Source organism: Vitis vinifera, chromosome 5 (genome assembly GCF_030704535.1).
Source record: "Vitis vinifera cultivar Pinot Noir 40024 chromosome 5, ASM3070453v1".
Classification (NCBI taxonomy): domain Eukaryota; kingdom Viridiplantae; phylum Streptophyta; class Magnoliopsida; order Vitales; family Vitaceae; genus Vitis; species Vitis vinifera.
In genome coordinates this window covers 12,514,934-12,530,159 of record NC_081809.1, presented here as the reverse complement: position 1 = coordinate 12,530,159, position 15,226 = coordinate 12,514,934, and the positions used below count along the sequence as shown (strand labels likewise).

General features: G+C 38.6%; 1 protein-coding gene across 5 annotated transcripts; it reads right to left on the bottom strand.

The window, feature by feature from the left end:
• Nucleotides 1-206: 206 nt before the first annotated feature.
• On the bottom strand, nucleotides 207-13,526 carry LOC100259626 (protein disulfide isomerase pTAC5, chloroplastic). 5 transcript variants are annotated; one of them, XM_019220248.2, is made up of 6 exons: nucleotides 12,919-13,526; nucleotides 11,447-11,542; nucleotides 11,082-11,216; nucleotides 9,374-9,641; nucleotides 601-638; nucleotides 207-514 (listed from the first exon to the last, which is right to left on the bottom strand). In XM_019220248.2, the coding sequence occupies exons 1-6, from the start codon at nucleotides 13,423-13,425 to the stop codon at nucleotides 482-484; spliced, it is 1,077 nt and encodes a 358-aa protein (XP_019075793.1). In that variant the 5' UTR covers nucleotides 13,426-13,526; the 3' UTR covers nucleotides 207-481. The 5 variants fall into 5 exon arrangements, with proteins under 5 accessions (XP_019075793.1, XP_019075792.1, XP_059592955.1 ...); XM_019220247.2 differs by having other exon boundaries at nucleotides 207-501; nucleotides 12,919-13,525; XM_059736972.1 differs by having other exon boundaries at nucleotides 9,374-9,620; nucleotides 12,919-13,524.
• Nucleotides 13,527-15,226: the final 1,700 nt, after the last annotated feature.

Genomic DNA, 15,226 nt, shown 5'->3' with positions numbered 1-15,226 from the left:
TGTCCATCTCTGGCCTGAGCCATCCACTCCCGTCAGCTACAATAATCTTAAGTTCCTCCAAACCTGCCAGGTGGAAGCTTTGTGACAGTGCTGCTAGTTCTACCCCTATCAGCAAATAGGGCAATGGAGAGCCGCAGGTACAATGGAAAACAAGGTCAATTGTTTGTGTAGTTTCGGAAGTGTAAAGCCGGGTTGAAGACTGGAAGTGGTGGAAAGACTTTAATAGACCGTGGCTTCACATATCAGAAATGAACATTTTGGCGACATGCCCACGACCATTCTGTTGTAAAATTGTTATGTATCTCATTTCTTTTACCATACCTATGCATAGCTCTGTCTATGACTGTAAAATAATCAATGACTATATAATACAGACATCTAGGTATGAGTAACTGCACATTACACCTATATCGTGGTTTTTCCTTCACATGCATCACATATTGTATGTCCAAGGCCTTCACAGTATGGACACTTGACCCCTTCATCTACCCAGTCCAGAAACTGCACCACAAAACTTAGGTATGGGATCATAATCATAAATAATACCAGGAGAACAATTACTAAAGCAAAATTTGTCAAGGATCTCAAGCATTCCCTTACCTGTGGTTCGATGTTTGGCTCACCTGTTCCATCACATTCTGCAACATACCAATGTAAGTTAGCTGGAATGAATAAGCTGAAACCTTTATTAGTCAGATCCTTCTCTTTACCAAAAACAATTCCTAACTACTTTCAAGTTTGATTCAAAAATTGGTTCCTTGGTTGTAAAACCTCAAGGCTCTTTTCATTTTTCTTCTTGCTTTTAAGGACAAGATATTTCCCTGAGTGCCAAGATCTTATGTTAATTTTGCTTTGAAGGGGAGCCACTTGGCTGACAGCAAAAGGCTTACATTATTCTCAAAAAGTATCATAAGAAAATGATCCAAAGTTTCATTTAAAAAAGAATAAACAGCAGATAGTACTCCATTTTTCGTTCTTTTTATATGAAAATCAAGAAATCATCAGATAAATGAGCAAAATTATTAGAAGAATGCTCATGCGTGCCTTTTTTGTTTTCCATTGCCAAGATATAAAAATACATCTGATTTTCATTCCTCTTTTACAGGTCAGTAAATGGCATCAATCAGATTAAACAGACCAGTCGAGATCATTAACTCGAGGTCGAAATGCACATAGTTAATATATTATGTCCATTCTATGCTAAGGGATGGTTATAGTATAATTTTAGTTTAAACCATCAATTTTTTTGCAAAAGATTAAATATGAAATGAAAATTTTTTTTGATTGGAAACGATACAAATATATATTAATATAGAAAAGGAGTACAAGAAGAAGGATGAGAAATCCTCCAACCAAAAACAACTAAATTACATGAAAAAACACAAAAAACAAACGAACACCCACTAAGGACCAATCCCTATGGAGTATACACCGCTATCCAATCCAGTTGAATCACATTAAGGGGAATCCCCTTAAATGCCTTGGAATAGAAGGCCCAAAGGGAAGCAAGGAAAACTATAGAGTCCCAAAGGTACTCTGAATTCCTTGCTTTATCCTCAAAAATCCTTGCGTTTCTTTCCCACCACACAACCCGAATTAGAGCTATGCTCGCAGCTTGCCACAAAACTATCCCTCTCTTAGAATTACCGAAGCCTTTAAATTTGATGGACATCATGTCATATATGCTCCTTGGGGAAACCCAATCCAACTTAGCTAACTGAAATAGCCTGTGCCACAACCCAATCGTCAAGGAACAATGAAGAAATAGATGATCTGCTGATTCCCCGTGCTTCATGCACAGGATACAAATATCAGGACTAAGGGCTTTGTAGGGTCTTCTCACTTGTAACATATCATTAGTATTCACCTTCTTGTGTGCCACTAACCAGACAAAGGACTTCACTTTGAAAGGAACTTGAGAATTCCACACGAACTTTGAAGGAAAGTTCTGAGAAGATCCAGAAGATTGAGATAATGCTAGAAAAAAGGATTTGACTGAAAAAAGCCCTGACGAGGATAAAGGCCATAATCTGGCATCTGGGACTGAAGGAGAGAGATACAAATCATCAAGAGACCGCATGAGGCCTTCTAAGTCCTCAATCTCAGAATCTGACAGGTTACGGCGGAAATTCAAATTCCACAAGAAAGGCCGAGATGGACCGAGAACTGAAGAGATAGAAATGTTTTTGTCCACGACTACTCTGAATAGTCTTGGATATTGGGTTCCCAAAGGTTGGTCCCCCCGCCACAAATCTTCCCAGAACCGAATTCTATCCCCGTTTCCTACCACATACCGAGTAATCAAAGAAAACTCCTGAAAGACTTGAGCAATAGCCTTCCAAGGACAGCGATGAGACCATCTGACTACAGTGTTAGCATCCCAACCATTAGAGTGTGAACCATAAATGCTTAAAATGACCTGATGCCAAAGAGCTGAACCCTCTCTAGGATACCTCCATAACCATTTCCCTAGTAGAGCGAGGTTCCTCCAAGAAATATTCCCCAAACCCAAACCCCCTATTGTCTTTGGTCTGCACACAATATCCCACCTCACTAAATGATCCCTTTTGCCTTCCCCAACCCCTGACCATAAAAAATCCCTTTGCAACCTCTCTATTTTTGCCGCCACTGTAGCGGGCATTTTAAATAAGGATAGGAAGTAACTTGGCAAATGGGTAAGACAAGACTGGATAAGAGTTATCCTCCCCCCGAAGGATAAATAGGCCTTTTGCCACCCATCTAATCTACTTGAGATTCTCTCAACCACTGGATCCCAAAATCCACACGACTTAGGATTCCCGCCCAAAGGGAGGCCCAGATATAGAATAGGCCAACCAGACGCCTTACAATCAAGCATCTCAGCCAATCTTGAAAGATGAGCCTGATCAAGATTGATGCCATAAATGCTGCTCTTGTTAAGATTGACCTTGAGCCCAGAAATGTGCCCAAACACTAACAAAAGACTCTTCAAAGTCTGCAGCTCTTCCTCCCTTGAGTTAGAAAAGAATATGGTGTCATCAGCAAATTGCAAATGGGACACCCTAGTTCTATTTCTACCCACCCTGAAACCCTCCAACATATTTCTTTCCTCAGCTCTCATGAGCATCCTGCTCAGTACATCTGCAACTAAAGTAAACAAAAAAGGGGATAAAGGGTCGCCTTGTCTTAAACCCCTAGATGCCTTAACCCACCCTTTAGCACTACCATTCACCAAGATTGCAAAAGATACTGAAGATAAACACCCACTCATCCATTTCCTCCATCTAGGGCTGAACCCTTTCTTTTCTAACACATGATCCAAAAAATCCCACTTCACGTGATCGTATGCCTTTTCAAAGTCTATTTTGAATACGACACCTTCCTCCCCTGACCTTCTTCTCTCATCCACTATCTCATTCGCTATAAGAACCGCATCCAATATTTGTCTCCCTTGAACAAAAGCGCCTTGAGTATACTGGATGGTCTCATGTAGAACCCCTCTTAGTCGCCCAGAAAGCACTTTGGCTATTATCTTGTAGAGACTAGTGATCAAACTAATGGGTCTAAAGTCTGATATTCTCTTTGATAGACTCTTTTTGGGTATTAGAACAATGAAAGAGGCATTAGTGCTTTGATTGATAATTCCGCTCCTATGAAATTCAGCGAACACTCTCACCAAATCCTCCTTAATCACATCCCAACACTCTTGGAATACAGCAATAGTAAAGCCATCTGGCCCCGAAGCCTTGTCCCTATCCAACTGAAAAATGGCCTTAGAAATCTCTTCTTCGGTGAAAGGGGATTCTAACCTTAACGCACTCTCTTCCGAAATAGGGGACCAATCTAAACCTTCAACACCCCAAGACTCTCCTGTAGGATTTGTGTAAAGCTTCTCAAAGTAATGTAAAATCTCCTCTGTGATACTCTCGGCATTCTTCAGCACTAAACCCCTCTCATTCTCCAACTCCTTGATATATTTCCTATTTCGCCTGCCATTAGCCACTTTATGATAAAACTTTACAATCCCCTTCCTTGACCCATTTCACTTTGGCTTTTTGTCTCCAATGTATTTCCTCCCTCAATATTAATTCCTCTAACTCCCCTTTTCTTGAGACTCTTTGACTTATCAAGTCAGGATTGAGACCCCCTTCTTGCTCAATGGCGTCAAAGTTAGCTAAATCATTGAGGATACTTTTTTTCTTTTCTTTAAGCTCTCCAAAAGAAGACTTATTCCACTCCTTCAATTTAGCTTTAACATATTGAAGTCTCCTCATGAACTTATGACCTTCCCATCCGATTCCTTGAAACCCACTCCACCAATCTCTAAAGTTCTCCTTGAAATTAGTGTGTTGTAGCCACATATTCTCAAATCGAAAAGGAGTTCGCCCCCACATAAACGGGTTGGTATCCATAACGATTGGCCAATGATCCGATGTCCTTCTGATTAAGGCTTCTTGAAGGCCTTGGGGAAAGAGCAACCCCCACTCATTTGAGTAGAGAAAACGATCCAATCTCTTACACACGGGAGACTCTTGCATATTTGACCAAGTGAATGAAGCATTCCGAAGAGGTGGGTCAAGTAATTCACACTCACTAATAAAACTATCAAAGTCCCTCATGCTTGGAGTAAGGCTAGAACCCCCCATTTTTTCTGAGCTTCTCCTTATGACATTAAAATCACCGCCCACACACCATAGCGGATAAGTTAAACCATAAATGTCAAAAAGCTCCACCCAAAAATCCTTCCTAAGTGAGGGACTGTTTGGACCATAAACAGCAGAAATCCAAAGGGGTCCACAACCGTCCAAAGAGAACTTGACTGAGACCGAGAAAGAACCTATTACCACCTCCTCTCTACTCAGAATTTTTGAATCCCAGATAATCAAAATCCCACCTGAAGCCCCAAACGCCGGAAGAGCAACCCAATCCTTATTTCTGACCGTCCAGACACTACCCACGAACCTTCTATCACAGTTCTCCTTCTTTGTTTCCTGAATCATCACAACATCCGGATTCTCTGATCTAAGAAAATCTTTAATCATCCTACGCTTATTCCTTGAACCCAAACCCCTAACGTTCCAGCTGATAATTTTCATGGGAAAACACAAAGACCCTAGCCTACCGAGCCAAAACCAACATGTCTCAATGCCCTGTGGGGCCTCTGCTCTTCCTCCTAGAATACACCTTAATGTCAAGAGAGCATAAAACCTCTCGCACTTTGGCCATTTTCCGGGGGGACAGGCCATCAATAAGGAAATCACCCGAAACCTCCTTATGTGACCTGACAATAGAATCCATTGGGGTACAGCTCTCTGACATCTGGTTAGATAAAGCACACTGGTTCTCCTCCTCAACACGGTCGGGACTATCACCGTGGTTTAAATAGTCAACACCACTTTTTTCAAAAAAAAATTTTGAGATGCCTTGGTTTTCCGAAGGATCCTGAGGAAGAGAGACTGATTTGGGAAGAATTGGGCCAGAGGGATTCTTCAAAGGAGAATCCGGACTACAGGAAGGAATAGAGGGTGACTCGGGTGGCTGAGAAAGAGAGGGCTGACATACCTCCAAGTTTTTGGCTCCCGGAATTTCACAAAACGCCTCACAGATGAGTCCTTTACCTCTGATTATTGAATTAGAAGGTGAACCCATGTCTGAATAGCCACGAGGATCAAACCCCACTCGTCCCGATAGCCCTCCTTGGACTTCCACGCGGCTCGCCGAGGTGTCCTCCTTCGAGAGCTTACCAGAAAGATGACATCTGGAGAGAGGATTCACTCTGATTCCTCGGTCCATCTGAAAGCCCATCCCAAACTCCTCTACCATGTTGCGGTCTTCACTTGACGACGACGAACCCCGAGTGAAAAAAGGCTCACTGCAACTCCGATGTCCCTGTCGTCGATCTGCGCTTGGAGGGAAGAGGGTAGACCACGTCTTCTTTGAAATTGCCGTTTCTTCCTCCTGCGTAGCATCTCTCGTGTAAACCGCGGGGGCTTTCCCCTTCCTTGCTTCGATTTCTTCCCTCCGCGACCTGGCTTCCATACCATAGGGCTTCGATCCTCCTAATTTTTGGCCCAACCCTGACGGGCTTTTGAACTTACAGCCCACGATGTTGTCTGACAATGGCCTAGAGTTGGGAAAGGACTGGGCCTTTAGCTCATTGGCCCGACCTTCTTCTCCAAAGAATACCTCGACACCGGCCCTTGCTCCGTCTTGACAGAGCGTCGCGGTCGCCTTTGTAGAAGAAGCAGCTCGCTGGGGAGAAAGGGGCGAAGCCGATGCAGATTGGTGGTCTTGAGGCTCATCTGGGCCATCTTGAAGCCCACGATGCCTCATCCCACTTTGGGCCCTAACCTGTTGGGCTTTAAAAGAAGACTCATGCTCTGGCCCAATAAAAATTGCTTCAGCTTGGCCCGATCTGCTCCATCCCCCTCCTGTCTCCCCTTTGTCCGCCAAACACGTCCTTGACTGCCGATAACGTGCCCGGGGAAGACGCCTCTTTCTGTAGCACTCAATGTCCTTAACGCTACCTCGTAGCCCTTCTGCAGCTTTTGACGACTGAGAGACGCAACCTCCCACTCTCACCCACTCGTTCCTGCTACGGTTTACCTCCGACGTGACAGCATCGACGTCTTCGTCTTCTCCGGCGACTGAAACTGCTACTGTATAGGACCATTCCCCATCTTCCACCTCAAGCAACGCTGGTAACACTACGTTTGGAAGCATCTCCACCCACAGCTTCGCCCTCGTTAGGTCCACCAGCTTCAAGGTTTCCTTTGCCACCTTCGTTACCCTCCCCCATTTCTTCAAAATGAAATTCAACTGAACTTCATCCCACAAATGGAAAGGGAGACCTCTCAATGCTAACCAGCCCCTCCTGAACTTTCCTTGAACCACCATGTTTTCCTTGGGCGACCATTTCCTTAGTAGAATCGTCCTCCCTTTCACTGAAAGTCTTCCCTGATCATGAACACTTTCCGCTCTCCTTATTGTACTCACAAAGAAGCATCCTTTGAAAGCGGAAATGGCATTTATGGACACCATTCCTTTCATCCCCATCATCCTCGCAATGGCTCTTCCTACATGAGTCCAGTCATGGACTTCTTCTTGGCTTTCACATATTACAGCTCTGGCCCATTTTCCAGCTGACCACGTACCTCCAGTCCTCAAACCAGCCTCTGCCACCACTTCTGCATATGACCTTCCTCCTCTGAAAGTGTCCCTATTCATCCGGATATCACCATTCTTCTCCTTCGAAGCTCCTCCGTCTCGTTCATAATACTCTTGCACTAATAGGATCGTCTTCCTGAGATCTTCCCATCCTTTCCCTTTTACGCCCTCGGGGAAGACAAGAACTAGAGGTTTCCTTTTTGTAACGAATTCTGTAATTTTCATGAACCTCCCTTTGTTATTGAAGCATATCTCCATCAGGAGGGTCTTAGTCTTACCCCTGATCTTTCTTACAAAACCCCTAGAAGCCTCCACCTCCACAGCTTTCTTCAAATGCTCCATCAACCAAACCAGCTCCTCCATGTCAAATCCTATTGAAACCACGAAATCTCGGCTCCTCTCTGTTACCGATACCCAAGTTCCACCATTCAAACCTTCAAACTCTACCTGAAAACACTTTTTCTCCACAATAATACTTTTTCCCATTTTTTCTCAATATGAAATGAAATTCAACCATGAAACAAACAAAATAAACTTTTTTTTTGGTTCTTTTATAGAGCAATGAAAATTACAGTTGCTCAAATCTTTGTCAACCCTCATGTAAACATGAACTGGTGACTTCCTAGGGCAAGCATAATATGAAATGGACAACTATAGGTTATATGTTAAGAAATGATGAACAATAATTGATAATAATTGCTATGACAAGAACTGTACCTTCTCAAGAATGTAAAGAATAACTGGTGACTTCCTGTGAGAAGCATAATATTAAATGGACAACTATGTCACCTTCCCTCCTTCCCACTATCGCCCCCTCCCCCAAACCCTCGACTCTCTCTCTCTCTCTCTCTCTCTCTCTCGTAAATAATAATTGGATCTCTCTACTAGTATAATATAAAAATAGCACGTGCAACAATCTCTCTCTCTCACTTGTATGTAAATAATAACTAGACCTCTCCACAAGTAAAATAAAAAATTAGCCCATGCAACTCTCACTCACTCCTCTCTATAACAAGTAATGTTGCAACTTAGATGGGTTCAACTCAACTCAACCTAAACCCATCCTAATTTTTTATGAGCTTAGGTAACTTAACTTATAACTTGGGTTGGGCTTAGACAAAAAAAATGTAAAAAATTTGGGTTGAGCACGGGTTAGAGGCTCAAGCAACCCATGCCTAGCTCAAACCCAATTATATATTTATGGATAAAATTTAAATTATAAATGTGTGTTAATATATATTATTTAATAGTATTGTAATAATACTCATTTCATTTATATTAAGATATATTTATTTTTTTGAATGTTAGGAAATGATGTAGAATTGAGGATTGATGCACTATAAGGATTTTGGTTCTTTTGGTGTCATGAACAATTGATATTTATCTTTCTTGGTTTTACTTTTAGATGCACTTTTGCTATTAGGTGAAACGATTAGTTATGAACTTTTAAGTTACTTTAAGAAATATATTAGTGCAATCACTCTTTCTTCTAAATGTGATGAGTTGTTTGAATGAGAATTGAAATTTCTTCTTAAAATGTAAGCAAGTATAACTTTTACTCTTCTTTTGATAGTTGACTTAGAAATTGCTTGAGATTATCACTTAACCCTTTTTTTTTTTTTTTTTTTGATAGGGAGATTATCACTTAACCTTATGTGAAGTTTTTTTTTTTTTTTTGTAAATAATTTTAAAACTTCTTATTCATTTTTTTTATTGTAGAATCGGGTTGTAGCTATTGAATTGATTAAGTGAATGGATGTTATAAACTTATATATTGACATATTGATTTGCAAAGATTCTAGAATTCTATTTTAATATATGTAACTAATAGTTTTTTATTTATTAAATATAATTGATTAGTAAAATATTTAGATAAAAGGACATTAAGCTTATATAATGTTTATTAATCTAGCCAACCCAAATATAGATTTACTAACCTAAGCCCAACTTGATTTGAACCCTAGTTTAGAAAAATATGCTTGGGTTAGGCTTAGGTTGAACAACTTGGGTCGAACCTTAGATTGGATTGAGCCTTGACCAAATGAGTTTCATGCATGAGTTGAGCTCAGGTTATCTGTCAACCTGATCCAACCCATCCAATTTTTACCCCTAATGACAAGCATCGTATAAAATTACCTATGCAGAATAAATGGAACCCCCTCTCTCTCTCAAATATAACTGGTATTGCTATGACAAGCATAATATAAAATAGATAACTAGCATGCACCTGTGCACATTAATCGGCCCTCCCCACGACAAGTCAGACACTTTGTTGTAGCATCCTTGGGCTTGTTTCCACCACCCTTTTTGTCCCTGCCAACAAGCCTAGAGGGTTCTTCCCACCGGTTCTCTCCAAGAAGAAAAACGCGCTGTTGAGATACCTCAACTTCTGTGAATCCTTCTTCCTTTAGAACTTTTTGCTGAATTTCTGATATTTCTGTTACAGAAGCAACTAGAGCGCCATTTACACCCTCCTGAATAACCAACAGAAGCAACTAGACATTTTTTAACCACATAATTCAAGAGATTGAGCGGTTACTCTGCTTCAAGAAAAAAGGTATATGAGCCTTCTCAGGTGAAGATGTGGCACTATGCTATCAATCACAACATTATACAGTCTGGAAACATAATGTAATGCTGGAAAATATGCATATAGAACAAGAAACCAAGTAATCCAGGTCCACATAATTTTTATTGGTTCATTTAACTCATCATGCCAAGTTATGTGGCTACAGAAATGGTATCATATATTTTCTGCCTTCTTCTGAATTTTCTTAGGGTTATTTCCCACAATAAAACATTAAAATGTGTCCATAGAAATTTGTAGACAAAAGCAAGCCACTGAAGTTATTTTTGAGGTTGCATATGATCAATAGTTTGAACGCTTTGACACTAGAGTAAACTCATCCATATCAATGAATTTTATTTTTATTAAGTTGAAAACCAAAATATTGACTATATATGCGTTCAGGGTCTTAAAGTCAACATCCAAATTAAGCTTTGATATTCAGTCATGTAGGAAGTAGGATATGTTCTAAGGGTTCAATACCATGGACAGAATTCCATCAACTACAGGTTCCCCTGTCCATGCGATGTAAAAATTGTATAAGATGTTCGGATCATGTGCAATAAAGACAAAAATGAAAATAAAAAAAATATAAAGAAGCAAATTCAAAATTAACAACAAATAATTTCTTTAAATGTCTCATACCCTGCAAACAATTTTATGAGAGAGTTTGCTGGCTCATGGGCACCCTGCAAACAATTTTATGAGAGAGCTTACAGACTCATGGGCCATAGGCATTATCTGGCTCTAACACAAGTCAAAGCACAGTGGAAGATGATTGTGATATGGTTAAAACACAGAGATATGAGTAGGAGAAATGGCCAGCTGATGTTTCGAATGGAGGATGTCCCTATAAAGAATGTCTGTAGTCTTAATATCAAGGATGATACAATCAAGTGAAATTTATATTGAAACTTCAGAAATAAAGGGGAATAAGTTATAGCGTTGAACTTCCTGTTGTAGGATGCACCCCCTTCTGTTCTTGGCACGTGTTGTATACCCATTGTGTACATAGGATGCACCTCCTTTTGTTGGATGCCTCAAATATATTTTTGTGTTTGCCCATCAAAAAGAAAAAATGACAGAGGTACATTGCATATTGGTATGAATTAGGAGGCCTACTTCCTTTCCAACTACAAAAGCACCACCCTTCCCCACTACACCCTAGATCAAGCCTCTGTTAATGCTACATCACTCAAATATGTAAATTTTGAAATAAACATCCATCAGCTCACCAAGCAACTGTGAAATTAATTTCATATATAGATAGAAATGAAATTTCATATAAAATTTAAAACAAGTAGTGCATAGTCCAGTAAGAAACACAGCCATTGAACCTCAAACTAAACAGATCTAAGCAGGAATGTACCTTTGGTGGAGATGCATCATTTTCTTTTGGGTCTATGTTTCTTTTCAAGCCAGCAGCTTCAATATGTTGCTCCATAAATAATCTTTCTAAGAGTTCTGCAGTCATAATGCCATTCTCAGGAGCACCTAATGAGGCCTGATAAGCAAAACAGTATGATATTGAAACCATTAAGGGCAAGAATAGAATAAAAAAACAGGATTCAGTTTGGATTTAGCTCACCTATACAATGGCTTTTCTCTTAGGAAGAGATTTAAGCCCTCACTCACCCTGATGATTTGGGGGAAGGACGGGGGGTGGTGGGTGTGGGGGGTTTATTTACATAATATAAATAATGTACTTAGAATGAAGAAAAATAGACAACTCACCTGCCAAGTTTTTACAGCTCTCTCAGTCCCACTTGAGAAGCTGGAAAATTCCACATCTTCCTCACCAGAATAAAATCCCAAATTTTGAAGTGCTTCCTGTCAAAATCACACTAGTTCAAATACACCCAATTGGAATATCATCACCAGGAAAGTGTTAGATCATATTAGAAAAAAAAACAAAACAAAAAGAAAGACAAAATAAGCACTGGAAAGAATATTTAAAGAAAAAGGCAGAGAAAAACTTTCCATTCACCGAAAACAGATAAAATGGTTCAACAAAATACAAAAGTTATAATGGAAGCATAGAGAATAAGGTTAAGAGAAAAGAACAGAGAAAAAATAAGGCTCTCTTTGGTAGTGACAATGAGAATTGTTGGAAACAGAAGAATGAAAATGACACGAAGAACATGTTTGGTAACAAATTTTCAAAAACATTGAAAATAATCATTTCTAGAAAAAGTTATGATATTACATTTAACAAATGCAAGCACTTTAACAATTGGATTGACAAAAAGATGAACAGGTAATTGTTTTGATTTTCAAAAGTGAAACATTTCTAAAGAAACAATTAAGTTTCTGCTACCAAACATGATCTTTTTTAATAAATAAAAAAACCATGATTAAACATTAAAGCAAGGTGCCTTGCGTGAACTTAAAATCACAAGTTCCAACTAAATCTATATGATATATAATCATGATATAAAAGATATTTAACCAGTTTTATGTAAGTGAATGGTTGTGCATTGAATATTCCATTCCTTCTTCTAAATCTTCTTTGCATTCACTATTATGTTATACTAGAGAACTACAGTAATTACACCATATATTATTCTTTCATACAACCTTCTCAAGTTCTTGTTGAAAAAACCAGTTTAACTAAAAGGCATTCCTCTAATCAAAAGCTTCTTAAAGGCTTTAAAAGCCACAACAGATCCGGTTTCAAGCTGCATATGCCGATATCACTTAGTTTTAGTATTCATATAAATCATATCATGCAGAGATTTTGCTTTGCTCTTTTGCTCTTCAAATTTCCTTCATCACTAAGGTCCAACTCTTGGATAACACAACCAAGATATCTGCGGTATTGCACAGGCAAACCCTGGTCCACTAACACTATGTCCAATGTGTAAGTAACAGGATCTAGAAAGAAAGTTAAGTGCACATGAAACTTCTTTCTATGATCGATTATTGAGTCCTGAAAAGAACTTCGGTCACCTGGAATTTGAATGTGTGCACCATCATCCATCAAATTCATTGTTCATCATCCACTGTTGGACATCAGATAAATGAGCAACTTTTCCTATTCAAGTTGAAGGGCCTGACAGAATTGTTAACTAACTCGCTTCATTTTTCTTAACTAAGGCGCCAATAATTTCCCAAAGATTCTAGGCATTTCAAAAACATAAGACTTGCCTTTGTTTTGTATTTTTTAAAAAATTGGATGATAGAAGAAATAAAGAATGCGAGCAGACCTGCATTGCCCGAACCTCTTCTCCTTCAGAACCTACCCTCAACGTCTTCCTCTTTTTCTGGTCTCCAACTTTCTCCTCCTTCACCTCCTTCGACTCCAAAACCATAGGAAGCGCACTCGACCCGCTCTCCGCGATCCTAGCCACTTCCGCGGAATCTTTGGGCAGCTGCAACAGCGCAGCGATGTCGGGAATGGATGCGGACACCGAACTCTGGTGCTCCAGTTGCTGGATCCGGAATTTGAGCTCGGAAATCTCTCGGAGCAGGGATTGGCGTTCGGTGGTCCAGCGAGACTCTTCTCGCAACCATCGCTGCTCTTCTCGGAGCCAGCGTTGCTCTTCTCGGAGCCACCGAGCCTCTTCTCTCTCCCAATTGGAAGATGAAGAAGAGGCAGAGATGTGGAATTTGGGGGTTGGAGTGAGATTGAGAGTGAAAGGAAGGCGAGTGCGGGGTCTGTGGTTGAGAGGAGTGAGAGGAGGGTTTGAAGGGAGAGGTAAAGAGGAAGTCATGGCATGGGAATTGAATTGCGTCTTGGGATGAGATGAAACAAGCAACAATAAATGTGTTTTTGCAACATGGCTGTCAGCCTAATCTCATATCATCTTTCAAGATTTTTTTTAGTGAGAATTAACGAATAAAGCGGGCTGGGCTGGGGCGCTGGGGTGAAAAAGACCAAAGAGTGGCTCAATATGATAATTCCTCAAATGCATCGATTTTTTTTTTTTTTGGGAGATTTGGGCTTTAGACCCATTTGGCTTTGATAATTAATAAAGAGTCCTTCAAACACCCATAATTAATTACAAGGATATGAGATAGGAATAGATAAAAATACTCGCTTGACTCATTTTTGTTTTTATTCTACCACCCTTCACATACCACTATTATTTATTTTTCATTATTTTTTTAAACTCTTTTATAAATAATTAAAAAATCAACATTATTTTTTTATTTTTAAATTATAAATAAATAAATTATATTAATGATTCAAAGACTATTTTGGAAAATACTTTCTAAAAAAAATATTAATTTAAATAAATAAAAGTGTTGGGCTTTATGATTCCTATTGTTTTGTTTTTTATAAAATAAAACAAATGAACCTCAACTAATCCATATGGTTTAACTAGCCCTAGTTCACTTGGTATTGATTTTTGTTCATTTTCTTTTCTTACATTTTCTAAGAAACCAAATGGAGTATTATTTTAATTTGTTTTCATAACTTTTATGTTTAATTTTGTCTTGATGTTAATATAATCATTTACATGCTTTGTCTACCTTTTTGTTCAAACAACTATGTAGCCTTCAATTCAAACATTACTTTCTTGGTTGAGCTTGATCACTAATTTGGGGGTTTTAATTGGGAAAGACAATTATCTTCTCCCAAAGGTAATGCTCTATGAGCTTTTTCATTTAGAAAAAATTCTTGAATGTCTTATAATGCTTTATGAGCTTTTATTTATCACATTGTAGTATTACATAATTGTACCATTCTCATGAAAAAAAAATTTCAAAACTTCCAAGATAAGAAATAAATAAAGGTACGAAATGAATACCCTACACTTACAACACAATTTCACTACTAATACAACATATTACAAACCTTTTATATTATACTTTTAAAATTTTGACTACAATTAGATGTTCTCAGCTCTCCTTTAATAGTCCTAGTATGATTCATGTCATAAATGGATACTAGAAGAAAAATTAAATTTCAATTTAATTTAATTTGTAGACTTGTTTTTATAAAAAGAAATTTCTTAAATGAAGTCCATTCGTAGGGTGACCTTCTTCCACATATTTTATGATGTGTGGATTGAAAATTGGATTTGAAAATTGCATCTCCAATATTATCAATCCTTTCAATTAACCTCAATATAATTAGATCACCATCATTTGAACCAATTATTTTGTATGTAAGTAGAGAACACCCTAAACTTGCTCTCCAATAGTACAATGACTTAGAGTGTTTATAATTGTGCGAGTGGAATTCCAATAGGGATAGCTAACAATATAAATTTTAGTACAACAAATTACAACATCTTATGTATTGTAGTTTTAAAATTTTGAATGAAGTTGATGTTCTCAACTCTCTGTCCATAAGCCTGGTATGGTTTATGTCATAAATGGACATCATAGGGTAAATTAAGTTCCAAATTAATTGCATACCTGTTTTTATAAAAGTAATTTCTTAAATCAATTGCATTCATAGGGTCACTTGCTTCCAAACATTTATGATATATTGATTGAAAAATAAATTTGATAATTGTATCTCTAATATTATTAATTATTTTCATTAACCTCATTCAATTAGGT